The sequence below is a fragment of the Gekko japonicus genome, unplaced genomic scaffold (genome assembly GCF_001447785.1).
Source record: "Gekko japonicus isolate JY-2015 unplaced genomic scaffold, Gekko_japonicus_V1.1 scaffold360, whole genome shotgun sequence".
NCBI classification, from domain to species: Eukaryota; Metazoa; Chordata; class Lepidosauria; order Squamata; family Gekkonidae; genus Gekko; species Gekko japonicus.
Genome location: NW_015172015.1, coordinates 701603 through 713968, shown reverse-complemented (window position 1 = coordinate 713968; position 12366 = coordinate 701603). Strand labels below are relative to the sequence as shown.

General features: G+C 40.2%; 1 protein-coding gene across 1 annotated transcript in view; it reads left to right on the top strand.

The window, feature by feature from the left end:
• Positions 1-12366, top strand: part of CCDC57 (coiled-coil domain containing 57) — an 83758-nt gene that overhangs the window by 11870 nt on the left and 59522 nt on the right. The window contains exons 6-8 of the mRNA XM_015420350.1: positions 984-1058; positions 3565-3765; positions 12041-12199. Coding sequence (XP_015275836.1) covers positions 984-1058; positions 3565-3765; positions 12041-12199 — 435 coding nt within the window. The remainder of the gene's footprint in view (positions 1-983; positions 1059-3564; positions 3766-12040; positions 12200-12366) is intronic.

Below are 12366 nucleotides of genomic sequence, written 5' to 3'. Positions count from 1 at the left end.
GTCTTTTGGAACTGTGTTTCTAATAATAATGAGTTATGATTGCTACAAGGTAATCCATTGATAGATACCAGCATTTGCAGTTGCAAATTTTAATTGTACTCCTGAACCTGACCCACAAAAATATTATAATTTTGGGGGTTTGAGGCTTGTCCACATGACAGCTTCTCTCAAATCTGTATCCATGGAGTGGGAATGAAGAATACGCAGAATGAAATGCAGTAAGAGTGTTGATGTAAATATATACCTTAAGCCACCATTCATTACAACAAGATTCTGTAATGGGTCCCCAATCATTATGAGCCTACAGGCACCTTTGGAATTCTGACATGGTGTGGTGGGTGCAACCACAAAATGGCTTCTGTAGGAGGCGGAGTCTGTCAACCACAAAATGGTGGCTGCAGGTGCAGGGCCAACCACAAAACATGAGGAAGTGAGGTCATGCATAACTCTAATAATAACTCTTCAACATTTCAAGCAGAAACTCTGTTTAACAGGATGCCTTTGAAAATTAACATATTATTTAAAAATATTGTCTTTCATACACACTGCTTACCTTCAGTCACACAGTAAAGATCCTTGTGCCGTGGTGGCAGCTGCAACTTTTACAATATCTTTTAAAACTTTTAAAAATGTGCTGTGGTGGCAGCTGCAACTTGAAGTAACTTTTAAAATATCTGCATAGCCAATTAGAAGTGCTGATGGCCAAGAGGCCCACCTGGCCCCACCCACTTTCTAAAAACACTTGGGCACCAGGAAAGGTATGGGCACCACATTGGAGACACCTGTTCATATGATCCTTTAGCATACTTATTTCTGGGGACATTTTTTTCTCTAGTAGGGCAAATTTAAATTGCTTTCTGATCTCATCCTATCTTTTAAAATTATTCCTTGAATATTATTTTTCTTTAGACTTTATCCTCATTCTAAGCATTGTCTGTTTGCATATAATACGGTATATTTTCCTCCAATACCTACCTATTCAGGATACAAGATTTAGAAAGGAGACTTGATTCAGTGCAGTTGAGCTGGAAAAAAGAGAGAGAACTATCTGAAAGAAAGTGAGTACTTTAAAGAGATGACATTATATTTTACGTGTACTGTATTTCTTGACAATGTCATAAAAAGCTGTAACTTGCAGGCATTTTCTACACATAACCATATAGGAGTTTTGATGTAGCTGAAAGATTTCTGCCTTCAGATTATGATGATGTCTTAGTGTGTGGGAATACACATGTTCAGTACATGTGGTTTAATTCTTTTTTCATATAAAACTTTATGTGTCTGTAAATGAATATGAATAGATCTGTGTTTGCATTTTATTGCCATTGGACACTTTGTATTACAATCATATTGTTTTCTTTTTAGGTCTGGGCGCTGGGGCTTTAGCTTCTTCTTTTTTTTGCAAGCATTACTTTGTACTGTTACCAAATCAGCAAGCAGCTACCTCTAATTCATGTTCCTTTCCCCCCAGTCCACTTGTAAACACATTGACAATGAGCCAGTAACCATAAGACTAGCTCTGCATGGGTAATGTGTATTTGCACTTCAGTTTGGGCAAAAAGAAAGTCTTACAGAGGAATTATTTCAAATGCTGTTTGTGATATGAGAGTCATATTTGAGTAATGTTCTGCTAGGTCAGTCGTCGTTTGTCCAAGCTAAAGAGTCCTAACCTCTTTAACCTTTCTTCATAGAGAAGGTGTTCCATTCCCTTAATCAATTTAGTTGCCCTTTCCTGCACCTTTTCCAGTGCTAGAATATCTTTTTTGAGGTGTGGTGACCAGAACTGTACACAGTATTCCAAATGAGGCTGCACCATAGATTTATACAAGGGCATTATGATTTGTTTTCAATCCCCTTCCTAATAATCCCCAGCCTAGCATTTGCCTTTATTGAAGTCCCACGCTGAGTCAACATCATCAGTGAGTTATCTATGACAGCTCCAAGATCTCTCTCCTAGTCAGTTACCACCAGTTCGGACCCCATCAGTGTTCATGTCTCCCTGTTCATGTCTCCCAGGCACGGAGGGGGGGGGTCAGTTTGTACCATAAATATGGTATATGGGGAGAGGGTGCTTAAGCATTCTCCCCCTTGTGCTTTTTTCCCAACCTGAAATGTCTCCTGGGGAATGTTAACATAAGGTTTCCTAACGGGAAAAATGGCTCCACCAAGACCATTTAGGGTTGGGAATATGTTTTAAGCACCCTTTCCCCATATACATAGTCCAGATCAGGCCAATCCAACCTGGGGGTATACCCTAGAAAAATGTACTGGGCACTGCAGTTATGTTTCCCATTTTCTGACAAATTACCAAAACAGTCAAATGTCATAAGCTTGTAAAATGCACATTGCTGACATCTTTCTGTCTACACAGTAGAGGTGTGCATTCAGTCTACCCAAGCCTTAAAAAACTAAGAAAAATACATTACCAGTATTTTCCAGATATTTTTTTCAGCTGGATATAGATAGCTGGTATTTATTCAGCTATCATAAATAGCCAAGCCCCCAAATCCTGAAAATATTCTGGATTTTTCGGGACTACCAGATACCCATAGTTAAAGTGCATTTAAAGGGCTCTCAATTGTATTAAATGCCTTCGGAGTGAACTCTCAGCTTAGAGAAGGCATTTAAAGGGACTGTGATTCCTTTAAATGCCTTCTTTTCATCAGTGGAGGATGGAGGGCAGGAGAAGCGAGCCCAGCCAGGACAGGAGCTCCTGGGATTCACTTCTCCAGCAGCCCAGTTTAAATAGGACTGCAGGAGAAGCAAGCCCAGCCAGGATCGGCTGTGCCACATGGAGCAGCTCCTGGGGCAGGCTTCTCCTGCAGTCCGGTTTAAAAAAGTGAGCCTAGCCAGGATCTGCAGGAGAAACTCTCAGCCCCGGAAGCCTCCCCCCCACACACAGATCCTGGGGCCATCTTCTCCTGCAGCACAGTTTAAACCACACTGCAGGAGAAGCCAAGCCAGCCCCAGGATCAAGGTGGCTTTTTTTTCTTCTGGGATTTTTCTTCTCGGGTCTGAAAAAAATCAGGATTTCCAAAAAATCCCATATCCGAATACCATACCAGTAATGGGATTCGGGATTTTTCAGAGATACTGAAATTTTTTCAGGTCGAATAGACCCGAACCAAAAAATACCAAATAAAACAAAATTGCACACCCCTACTACACTATTTTGTAGAGAGGAGGAATAGGAAAATAACATATCTTAGTCGTGTTTTTTTTAAAAGATTTAGATAATTCTGAAATAATTTTTGATATTAAATAGGAGGGATTAAAAAAACTTATAGATTCTATTGAAATCCTCAATTTGGTAATCCATTTAAGCACTTGAAATAAGTACAAATTGCTGTTGGAGGAAGATGCATCCCCACCCATGATTTATTTATTTATTTATTATTTGTTTGATTTGTATCCCGCCCTCCCCAGTAGTGGTTTAACAGTGTTAAGGAAAGAAGATCTCCAGTTCAGCCAGCTTGCTTTTAAGGGCTTCCAGCTGCATGAAATTAAAATTTAATTTAATTTAATTTTTAATGATGTGCCTGTTTGTCTAATTTTTTTGAAAAGACATGCAGCAATTGATCGTTTGGCCAGGGAAAAGGATACAAAACTCAGTTCCATGAAAGAGGCCCATGTTGAACAAATGCATAAATGGGAGAATCAAATCCGAGAACTACAGATAAACGGGGAAACTTTGGAAATAGAACTACATCAGGCTGAACAGAGGTATACAAATTCCCTGAGAGAGAAAGAGGCTGCTGTTGAAAAGTAAGTGTGACTTGATCTTAGATTGGTTTCTTATTTGATTTTACTGTGCATTAGCTGTACTTTTGTAGGCATGCAAGGATGTTATTTATTCATATGCATTAATGTTCATGTCTAAGTATCTATTTTCAGGTGTTGATAATATGTCAGCGAATGGTGCAATCCCAAGCAGAATTGCACCTTTCTAAATCTATTGAAGTCAATGGGCTTAAAGGATGTAACTCTGTTTAGGACTGCACTGTAAAAATGGCAGGATTTTCAATATGGGGCCTAAATATTCTGCAGCGGATGTCTTCATATGACATGTTGCAGTTAATGTACTGAGCTAGGGGAGTCTTCACATTATCCCAAGGCCTGACCTTAATAGTATTTTATTTCCAAGTTTCTGTGTTGGGAAATTAATATTTTGTTTTAAAGGGATGCTGAAGTTTCCCACAAGATGGGCATGGGTCCAGAGCACACATAGTGGTCCGCACACTTCCAAGGACCCTATCAGCATCTATAGGCAGGGTCAGTCTGAAACTAACTATAACAAAAGGAGAAGCACGCATTTCTGACACTACATGTACCGGACCTGCAATCAACTTTGCCAGCATTTTGTAATGGTAAGAGTGTGGGACTCTAATCTGTAGAAGTGGGTTCCCCATTCCTCCACATGAAGCCTGATGGGTGACCTTGGGTTTTCAAGTCACCAACCACTTTAAACAATTGAGCTGGATAAGATTCTGCTGATCAATAGTGACAGAGAAGAAAGTCTTCTTCGCTGCTATCACCTCATAGGCTTGCTTTATGACGTCCTGTGTCTGATTCATCACGAGTCTTCTGCCAGCATCGCTCTAGTTGTCTTCTAGTCTGCTTTATGTTGCCCAGTTTTCTGGTAAACCATGGAGCTGGGCGCCTCACAGAGCATGGAAAAGGACACCAATAAGAAACTCTTTTTATGGCACCAGTCAGCCCATCATTCTATGCAGTTACAAAGGCCTTTACATTGTCACTCAGGAAAAATGCTCAGGAAAGCAATTCATAGTAACAAATCAGGGGGGGAACAACAAACAAAAGGAAGACCTGGGAATATGTATCTTTTTGACTGATGTTTATTATTAGTTTCTAATATGTACATTTTTAAGCATTCAGTTTTAATGTATACAGAAAAATGAAAGAGATGGCACAGTGCAGATATTCCTGGTGTCATGAGCAGTGCTCCCTCTAAGCTGAGTTAGTGTGAGCTAGCTCACAGTTTTTTAGCCTCCAGCGCACACATTTTTGTCTTAGCTCAGGAAGGATGGCTCCAAAGCAAACTAATTTATGCAGTAGCCAAATCGCTCGCTCACAACTTTAATGCCAGTAGCTCATGAAGTGGAATTTTTGCTCACAAGCCTCTACAGTTTAGAGAGAGCATCTCATGAGCCATTGAAAAACTCACACAGTTCTGCATTAGCATAGGAGCGTCTTTTGGCCTTTGATGCACAGTATCAGTACCAAATCATTTCCAGCTAACATTGAGACACGGCTCATTAATGACAGCCCTAACGTGCTATTATAATGGAGCATGACTGCATGAGACTTCTGAACTGACTTCTTTGATATATCTTGGGCTTTAAACTTGAGGACACTTGTCAGCTTTTAAGTTCTGAGAATAGCCTGAGCTTGTGGCCTTTAATGAAGAGGGATTAACTGAAAATGTATATCATGTGCAGTTACAGTGCCTCTTCAGGATTCTGGGTCAAGTTGCTAACAATTCAAAGTAGTTAGTATAGTACAAGTTTTCTATTAGGAATACACTTCCTAAAAGTAGTATATATTGCTTTTCAGTTGAACAGCCCTGTTTCTCTGTTCAGAAATGCCACATAAGAACATTGTAGCTGTTCACTACTGAGTGATATAGGGCTGTACTGTCTTATCTCAAGGGAAAAGCCTCTCCCATATGCTAAACAAAGGTCAAATGTAAATTTAGATGTATTAGTCAATCTGTAATTTAGCCTTTTGCTGGTTATATATTTTAGAATTATACTTGGAGACTTGGATATTGTTCCTGTCCTATTAATTAAAACAGATACAAATTGTACCCTTGTTCTTCATTTATATATTAGTTTGATTGATGTCCCTCTATAAATGCAACTAGGAAGAGTTACGTGTTCTGTACCTCAAACCTAAACATATTTGCCCTAGTGTACAGTTCTTTGTGCACACAAAGGAGAATTCCTTTGAATACAGGAATGTACATTTATTTCTGGAGGTCAGTTTATAGGAATCTACATTAATTTCATTGGAGTCCAATCTGCTTGTCATGCAAAGAGGTGTTCATATGAATTCTTCCTTGTGTGGATGCCAAAACCAGCTTTCTCTTTGGTGTGGCTTGAGCAGCCCATACTAATAATGCAGTCCTCTGTAGTTACTCAAGTCTGCCCGTTAATCTTGGTGATCTTAGACCAGAATAACTGTAAATGACCTATGACAGTATATTTGGAAAGGCAGTATATTTGTTTTTAAAATAAATTATACCTCCAAGTAAATAGGATCATGGTGTTAATCACACAAACATGATTCTTTTAAAAATTAGAAAGCAAATTGTGAGCCTAAACCACCAGTGTTTAGAACAGTTTCCATTTCTGAAGTGTGACTTTCTTACTTCTAACCCTCTTATTGTGTAGTTTGAAATTACATTTGCAAATGCTGTTCTTTGATGTCCAAAATCCCTCAGAGGTAGAGATGTAAAATTTCTGGAAATTTTGAAGCTCGGAAAAAACCCCGTTTTTTTCCGGGGGGGGAATGGAAATTTTTGGAAAAATTGAAAAAAATGCTACATTAGCACTTATTTTTTCTTTTCCAGATTGAAAGTCATTCTGTTACTTTAGGAACATAAAATATGGCTATGGACGTTTTTACTTGGCATGAAATTATCACAACTAGCATATTAAAAATATAGTGTATCCAAACAATTATTACAAACAGAATACCCACCCACATGCAAAAACAAAACTGAAACCTTTTTCTTTTCTTGTGACAATAGCACCTCCTAAAGGAAGAAATGCATCTTGTTCTTGCATTGGAGAGTTCAGTTTGTAACCGAGGACTTGCTTGTCCTCATTGCACAGAACTTAGATCAATCTGATACCATACATATTTTTTAGAAATGATTTGGAAAATATTTGAACACCTTGTCTTAAAATATTTTATTCAGCATGTTAAAATAAAATGTTCCATAATCAATTTCTTTTCTTTTTTCAATTTTTCCAATTTTTCGGAAAAAAACAAAAAAGGCTTCAGGGAAAAAATTGTTTTTTTCTGAATTTTTCTGGGTTTTTTTCCGGGTCTTCACATCTCTACCCAGAGGAAGCATTTAGTGGAGGCATTTCAGGCAGCAGTGAGACAGGGGAGGCAAAACGTTGGCAGAAATCCATCTGTTTATGGAAATGCTTCAGGGGATCCAAGCCAGTATGGTATGTTCAGCAACTTTACTAGCAATAACTTGAAAAGACTAGACGAAATCTAACCAAGTTTGTCTGGCGTTGTAAAGGTACTAACTGTAACTAAACTCTTATCAAAAATCAGTCAGTGCACCAGACAATAACATGTCACAGTTCCTTTGAAAATGAAAAATGGTTCCAGAGTTAGTTGTGTAGATTGCTGGGCAGTGAATTTAAACTTAGGGTGTGCACCCAAACCCCTACATGCATCCTCATGCTTTCTATAGTGGACTTCTCAGCTCCCCTGTTCATCAGTAGCCCCCCATGTTGGTGTGGCACCCAGTGGGGGCAGAAATAAATATTACCTTCCATATGCACACAGGTTCTTTCTGGTCACACATGGGAAGTGCATGGATGGGTGGGCTGGGCCATATTTTCTACCAGGCATTGAAAAGGCAGCAATACAATATACAGTCTGCTGAAATTCCTTGAAAAGAAGTTGAATTGAAGAAGCCCAGGTATAGCAGGCAAAAAGTATACTGAAGAATTTGTAAAAGATAAAGGTTTCCCTTGCTCAAAAGCCAGTCAAGTCCGACTCTAGGGTTGCGGTGCTCATCTCCGTTTCAAAGCCAAAGAGCCAGCGCTGTCCAAAGACGTTTCTGTGGTCATGTGGCCGGCATGACTAAACACCGAGGCGCACGGAACGCTGTTACCTTCCCACCGAAGTGGTACCTATTTATCTACTTGCAATTTCTTGCTTTCGAACTGCTAGGTTGGCAGGAGCTGGAACTAGAGACGGGAGCTCACTCCGTCATGTGGCACCCTGGGTCTCGAACTGCTGAACTACCGACCTCCCACAGCCTGAAGTTCAGCGTCTTAACCACTTGAGCCAGCGCAGCTCCGAAGAATTTGTGGCAACTGCTAATTAATGAATAAGTAAAAATAATTTTTAGTAGCATCTGTACCTTAGGCACTTAAAATGAAGAATATATGCAGCACACACAGGCAAACTGATGTGGTAGAAAATGCTTTACTTTTTTTTTAAAAAATCATGCTTTACCAGCAGGGGTCGTTTTGTAGAAAAAGAGCTAGGGGAACTCATTAGCATATGCCACACCCCCTGCCATCACTGGAAGTGTGTCATAAGGCCAGGGCCGGATTTAGACTTGTTGAGGCCCTAAGCTATACAAAAGCCAGAGGCCCCCTACTGTTTTAAATTACATCAGCTGGTCTCAGAAAAATTTAAAATATATACGCCTTTTTAATATTTGAAATCATTTTTTATATTGTGTTTTTATTTGAGGCCCCAGCAGATTGCGAGGCCCTAAGCTGTAGCTTATTTAGCTTATGCATAAATCCGGCACTGCATAAGGCCACACCCCCTGCCATCACCGGAAGTGTGTCATAAGGCCACACCCCCTACCATCACCAGAAGTGTGTCATAAGGCCACACCCACCACTCAGTCTTAGTCTTAAAGGTTAGTCTTAAAGGTGCTATTTGTTAGTCTTAAAGGTGCTATTTGAACTCTTGGACTATTTTGCAGCAACAGACTAACACAGCTACCTCAGGGAAGCTCCTGGATGGGGCTGGGAGTCCTAGCGGAGGCCACGTGGAGTGGCCTCGGCCAGGCAGAGGGGGAGATGCCAATTTACCCTCCTGCTTCTTCCTCCTTCTGCAACAGAATGAGGCTGGAAGCAGGGGGTGGCCGTAAGAAGGGGGCGGGGCTTCGCCATGTGCCCACTCCGCCCCCGGGGCCCCAATCCGAGCCCTGGCGAGGAAGCCCCGCGAAGACTTACAGAGCAAGACAACACAATGCATGAATCCAACCTGGATGTTACTAAGGCATAGATAACTGTTGCAAGATTGCATTTTTCCAAGATATGTCCGTTTAGTGTTACCAACTTAACTTGGTAAAAAGGGCACTTTGAACCTCAGATGTCACTTGCTATCATGAATAAGAGTGGATCTAAAAGCACTTCCATACTGTAAACTTTCTGTAAAGGGGAGTGACTCCCCATCCAGAATAGGCTGAATATTGTTTCTAGGGTTTACCAACAATACGTCTTCTCTGGGATTAAGCTACAGGTTTATTAGTTCTCATCCATCCCATACTGATTCAGGGCATTCTCCACCACATCTGGTGTAGATGAAAAGAAGAAATGCAGCTGAGGATAATCAACATGCTGGTTACTTCTCACTCCAAATGCAATAGTTCGTGTAGATATTAAATAACGTTGAAGAGAAAATGGAACACTGCAGCAGTCCATGTTATTAATGCTGTGGGGGTGAAGCAGAAGTCTTCCCTCCATCTCCGTTAGGAATCAACACTCCAAATAGGAGTGGGAGTGTAGGAGCATGATGCTTCTACCTCCCATTCCAGATATCTGTTCCAGAAGAATGCCATGGTTGATGGTATCAAAAACTGCAGAAATTGCAGAATCAGAGTTACATTCTCCCTGTTCTTCTGGCAAAAAGTTGTTAACAAGATTGACCCAAGTAGTTTCAGTTCTAAAACTGAGCTGTTTCAGGTTCTAGAACGTCAGTATTGTGGCAGAACAACTCAAGTAATTTTTGGACCACATAATATTTGCTCCAGATAATTAGCACAGGCTATTAGCCTGCATAGTTACTTCCCATTTCCATCTGTGAGAGGAACCTGATTTGAGCACAATGGGGAACTGTGCAATGTGCAAAGCAGTTGCTCTCGCATTACCTTATATCTACCTTCATGTATAGTATAAGGAGTAGGGAATAAGAAATAAGATTACCCTATACCAGCTATAAAAAAGTCTAAGCTCTTTTTCATGCAGTGCACTTACTTCATGGAATTAATTGCCACCAGATACTGAAAAGTTCAAAAGAGTTTTAAAAATGAATTCAATATAACAATATAACAAAAGATTGCTCTAGCAATGGCAGTTTTATCTCAGTTGATTGGGCATGTGTGATGTACATGAAAGGACAAGCATAATTAAGAATGTGAATCACTTTGTCAATTAAAACTGGTATATAAATAAAGTACTAAACAACATAGATCAAGATGGGTAGCTGTGTTAGTCTGTAGCAGTAGAAAAGAGTCCAGTAGCACTTTAACGACTAACAAAATTTGTGGTAGGGTGTGAGCTTTTGTAAATTAAGCAAACTCCAGAGCACAACGGAAGACAAGAGGGCCTGGCGTGATGTGCGAAGAGTCGGACTTGACTGTGCGACTGAACAACAAAAATGAGCTTTTGTGCGTTACTGCTCAGTTCTTCAGATCTGAAGAACCGAGCAGTAACTCATGAAAGCTCATACCCTACCACAATTTTTGTTAGTCTTTAAGGTGCTACTGAACTCTTACTCTTTTCTACTACTAAACAACATAGTAATTGTTGCTCTTAAATCTTCATTGGATGCTGTTTGAAACCGCTGTTCCTGGTTCCTAAAACAGGTAGAGGTCTATGCTCCAGTATCTGGTTTGCCACTTCATATATTCTTTAAAGCTAGAGTGTATTGTTGTTTTTATTCTATTTATAGTGAAAAATGTATAGCGGTAGTGAGCAACATGTCCTAGATCCTCCCACTAAACCATTGGAAGTTGCCAGTAGAACCCAGGTCTCCTATGTCGATTCTGTAAGCCATGCTGTAAGCAAAGCTTCCTGAATGGTGCATCTATATATAGATTTAAGGGAAACTATATCCTGTTCCCTAAACCAAGAGCATACTGAATATGCTGAATGGAAACGACAGATCAGGTGGAAGGTATCAGCTGTATAATGGGAAAATATAGTCTCCATAATGGATACTTCCAGAGCCAGTCCCTGCACTTGTATGATTCCTCCTCTACTCCACTCATGTGAACAAGTGAATGCCAGAACTGATCTCTCCTTTGCCGTCCGTTAATGTTGGAGAAATAGCCCTATTCGCTTGTCCTTTTAGAGTTCTTCACTTGGAATGTTAATTTATTCTAAGTGCAGGGGAAACTGCTGTATGAATACTCTATTTCCATTGCAAATGCCTCTATGAATGCAACAAAAGCTACATGGAGACTTTGCCTTGTATAAGTAATTGTAATTTACATCAAAGGTCCCTGGGTGAGAATCAGTACTGGATTGATACTTTCATTAATTTATTTTTTTGATTTTTCAGTTTTCTGGAATCCCAAGGCACAGATAATTGGATCTCCTTAAATTTGGCAAGGTAAAAAGGTAAAGGTTTCCCTTGTTCGAAATCCAGTCAAATCCGACTATAGGGGGCGGTTCTCATCTCCGTTTCCAAGCCAAAGAGCCCGCGCTGTCCGAAGATGTTTCCGTGGTCATGTGGCCGACATGACTAAATGCCAAGGTGCACGGAATGCTGTTACTTTCCCACCGAAGCGGTACCTATTTATCTACTTGCAATTTCTTGCTTTCGAACTGCTAGGTTGGCAGGAGCTGGGGCCAGAGACAGAAGCTTACTCCGTCACACAGCAGTAGAGTCTCAAACTGCCGAACTACAGACCTTCCGATCTGCAGTTCAGCATCTTAACCTCTGAGCCACCGTGGTCCCTATAAATCTGGCAAACTGCATCTTAAAAATAATGCATATGTGGTTGCATACTGGAGAATATATGGCTAGTGTGGATTGAAGAAGTCTATTTTGCTCCTCTTTTTCTTTTTTATCACCTACATCAGGAACCCATTATCTTAAAGTTTTGTTTACTCAGATCCATTGTATATTTCTGATATTTTGCTGTCATTGCTTCAATTCATTTAAGTTTCTGGTTTTCTAAATGCTTTGCATGCCCCTCAGGGGCATGAGACTGAACTTCTGCATATCAGTTTTTGTTTTTTGTTTTACTCAAAGTGGAAACCCCACAAATTTTATCAAGGGTGTGTACTATTTTGTATAGACTTGAACAACAGCTAAAGGCACTGCAATCAAGCTGGGATTCTCAAGTAGCTCAGATCTTCAGGGAGACCATTTCAAAAGACCTTCGGATTCAAATACTGCAAGAAGAAGAGATGAAATTGAGAGCACAAGTGACTAGCTTACTGCAAGGTACTGAAAGGTAAATAGCTTTGAGTGACTGATAGCTAAACCTTGATTTTATCAGGACCCTTCTGCCATTGACAGTCTTCATTGTCAATATCACAATATCCTGTCTTACATAAAAATGGGGTTAGAGGGGAGTGGTAAGAAGGGAGAATGGTGACCACAGAGGGGAGTCTAAGGCAA